Raw genomic sequence first — 3,265 nt, 5'->3', positions numbered from 1 at the left:
AAGCCATTTTTGGTTTTGTACATCTTATTGTTCATGATATACACTACATTCAATGTGTTATAACATTGTTTTCACTGTTGGCCAACCCCAAAGAAAATATCATATTTATAAAGATATTTATAATACAAGAAAATAGTAATCACAAGTTAAAAAATGTAGGACATTAGCTTTATACCAGAGCCAAATTTAACGGGATTTTTCAGAACTGAAAACCATTGGCATAGAATATGCTGAATTTAGACTTCTATGTTCTGGGTATGTTTCATTCTAAATGAGTAATATTTGTATTCTTCCTAGTTCCACCATCTATTGTATATATGGACTACATTCTGGATCACACCTGGATTCTTCAATAAATTCTCTGTCATATTTAAAGGACCAGGATGGGGTCCAGGAAAACCAAGACTTGGATTGAGTGAGGAAATCCCAGAAGTAAGTAGCGTTCACAGGATGGGTCATGGTAGGAAGTTATCGTACATGGTCAGATCAAAGGCCAGCCAATATGTGTGCTGTCTTTATGCAGATTAAAATGAAAACACAAAATGATATTTTCTTACATGGCCATAATTCTGTGGTATATGCTTTTTTGAGTGTGCACAAAGTTGAGGTCCATAAGGCGGGTGTGTTCTTCCCGGCAGACACTGGCTGTTAACCAAGAGGACAGCGCAGTGAGCAGAGCAGGAGGGGCTGGTTCACAAACACCAGGGCATGCGCTCTGCAGACACCCAAGGCTCCGTCACAGAATTCTACAACATCAGAGATTCAGGGAGCTCTCAAGATGATTCCATCTAACCTTAATTTTGCTTATGAAAATCAGATGGTCTCAGAAAGGAAACTCTGGGATCACACACCAAGAGGCTTTAACTATATTAGATCGTAGCTATGTCCTTTCTATAGTACTAGCATTAAATGCAGTAGTCACATTATTACCTCCAAATAAGAAATTTAAGGACTTAATGTACTGGAAATAGCAAGAAAAAAAATCAGTTTTAATCTGAAATTCCTCCTTCAGGAATGAAAAAGGCCATTTGTTTTTCCAATCATTTAAACTATAAGTTATAATTCATTATCAAGCTAATAGTCTTTAGTAATGGTACAGAAACAATCCAGACAATCAACTCTACTCTACTGTAAAGAGAACTATGGGTATACAATTCTGTATTTTATTTACATAAAGTTATTTTTAAATTTTCTTACCTGAATAAGGCTGTTTTACCACCCAGTAACCAATGGCGTTGTAATACAATTTCCCAGACATTTTGGGTATAGTTACAATCAGTTATACAACCATCAGTAAAGTTGATTAGATGAAACTAATTTCCTTATTTCAGTTCCAAAAAAATCATTGTTTCTCCTTCATTTATATAGTTTTTGCTTTTTAAAAAAATAGATAGCTGATATACGATGATTATTTGTTAGGTCATATTGGAACCTAAATCTGGAAAATAAAAATAGCTTTTCTGGGAAACACAGGAATTTCAAATTAAATATTTCTCTGTGAGTTATGATTGCCTTCACTACACAAAATAGCCTTTATTTTTCTCTTTTGTTTTGCTTGCCTTGTGGTCATGGTTATAATTACTGTAGGAAGAGATGCAACCTATTCACTTTGTCCTTTTTTATCTTCAGTACGTATCATGAGTACATATTGCTAAATTAATTCTCAATTTGCTCTTTAAACCCAAAACAAGCCAGTTGCCATTGAGTCAACTCTGGCCCCTGGGGACCTCATTTGTGTGAGGTTGGTTCTGTGCTCTGTATCATGACTTGTCTCTGTAGCATATCCTATACATTGGCTAACTGTTCACAGGTCGATCACGAATCGCTCTTGCCTCTGGGGGCACTCACATCTTCAGCCTCATGTTTAGCATCGGAGGACCACTTGCATTAGCCGTGCGCTTCATATTGTCCTTTAAGGGAGACCAAATCAAAGCACCGTAAACCTTAAATGAGAAAGAAGATTCCTAGTTTTTAATACCATGCTAAGCCTGTTTTAATGACCTAAGGTTCATTTGGGGTGGGGGAGGGTAGCATATCAAGTTGTTTAATACATTTTTGCATATGTGTTCCTAAGTCTGAATTTCAATACAAATATGCTAAGGAACAATATTAAAAGGTTTTCCCTTGTCAACCTAGGTCACAGGGAAAGAAGTTGCCTTCTCATCTTCAGCATCTCCGCTGCTAAAGATCTATGCTGTTGTTCAATTTGCTTTGATGCTGGTATTCTATGAAGAGACCTTCTCAAATAAGGCTGTAAGTAATGTTCATTTCAAATGGCAATGTGCATAGAAGAGGAATTGTCTCTTATTTCAAATGAAATAAGCCCCAGTGACTGTGTTCTAATCTTGCTAATATCTAATCTGCCAATATCTCACATTTAAACAGGTGAATTAATTCACTCAGATTACTAAATATATGAATTATGTCTAAAGTACTTCTGTTATAATATTCATTATATTGTTTGGTATTTATATAAATATTCAAATTGGAAAATCTTCTCCACAGAAAAATTACACAATAATGGTAATAAAACACCTTGAAATGTGTTGGGGAAGTGCACCAGTGTCTATACACCTAACTCACTTAGAATTACCCTAATTGAATGGTTTAAGGAACTTCATGCAGTAAACTTCATTCTCCCTAAGGTATCTAAAATATTCAATTTATCTTATTCAAGATTAGGGTACAAGAATAGTTTTTAGAATCTGGATTGTAGTCCAGGCTATACCATGCGGTAGTCCCTTTCGACCACATAAGAATATTCACATGGCCTATATTTTGGAGTCAATAAAAATAACAAGGTTGGTGGTTCAAACCCACTTATGTTTCATAATCAACTCAATTGAAATAGATTAACTGGGATAATGCATTAGGATATAGAACTGGAACATTATTATTTTACATAGTGCTGAAAGATAATGAGTTGAAAGAAAATACGTAACAGAGAAGTTATCTCCAGACAAGAATACTTTGAATGTCAGACAAGAATACTTTTTTAAAAAAGATATAAGGGTTCAGGGAAAAAAATAAATGAGTAAAAATAGCATTAGGGGATAATGAATTCAAGCAAAATAAATTACTTTCTTCAAAGAGTAAGAGGAGGTGTGATGTGCATCAGTATACTCATAAAATCTGCATAAATAATATAATTAATCAAAGTGCATAATAAATGGATATGATACAGTATTATATTCCCAACATAGAAATCTTATGGGATTGTTTTAAATAATTAAATGCAGTTTGATCATGTTTTCATAGTAAACCA

General features: G+C 34.3%; 1 protein-coding gene across 2 annotated transcripts in view; it reads left to right on the top strand.

Moving 5' to 3' along the window:
- The window catches only part of AGMO (alkylglycerol monooxygenase), a 380,748-nt gene that overhangs the window by 187,722 nt on the left and 189,761 nt on the right, over nucleotides 1–3,265 (top strand). For both annotated transcript variants that reach the window (XM_004702828.2, XM_045288837.1), the window contains exons 9-10: nucleotides 298–432; nucleotides 2,137–2,253. In XM_004702828.2, coding sequence (XP_004702885.1) covers nucleotides 298–432; nucleotides 2,137–2,253 — 252 coding nt within the window. The remainder of the gene's footprint in view (nucleotides 1–297; nucleotides 433–2,136; nucleotides 2,254–3,265) is intronic.

Source organism: Echinops telfairi, unplaced genomic scaffold (genome assembly GCF_000313985.2).
Source record: "Echinops telfairi isolate 266 unplaced genomic scaffold, ASM31398v2 ScPeMD7_23;HRSCAF=83, whole genome shotgun sequence".
NCBI classification, from domain to species: domain Eukaryota; kingdom Metazoa; phylum Chordata; class Mammalia; order Afrosoricida; family Tenrecidae; genus Echinops; species Echinops telfairi.
This window is presented reverse-complemented; position numbering and strand designations above follow the sequence as displayed.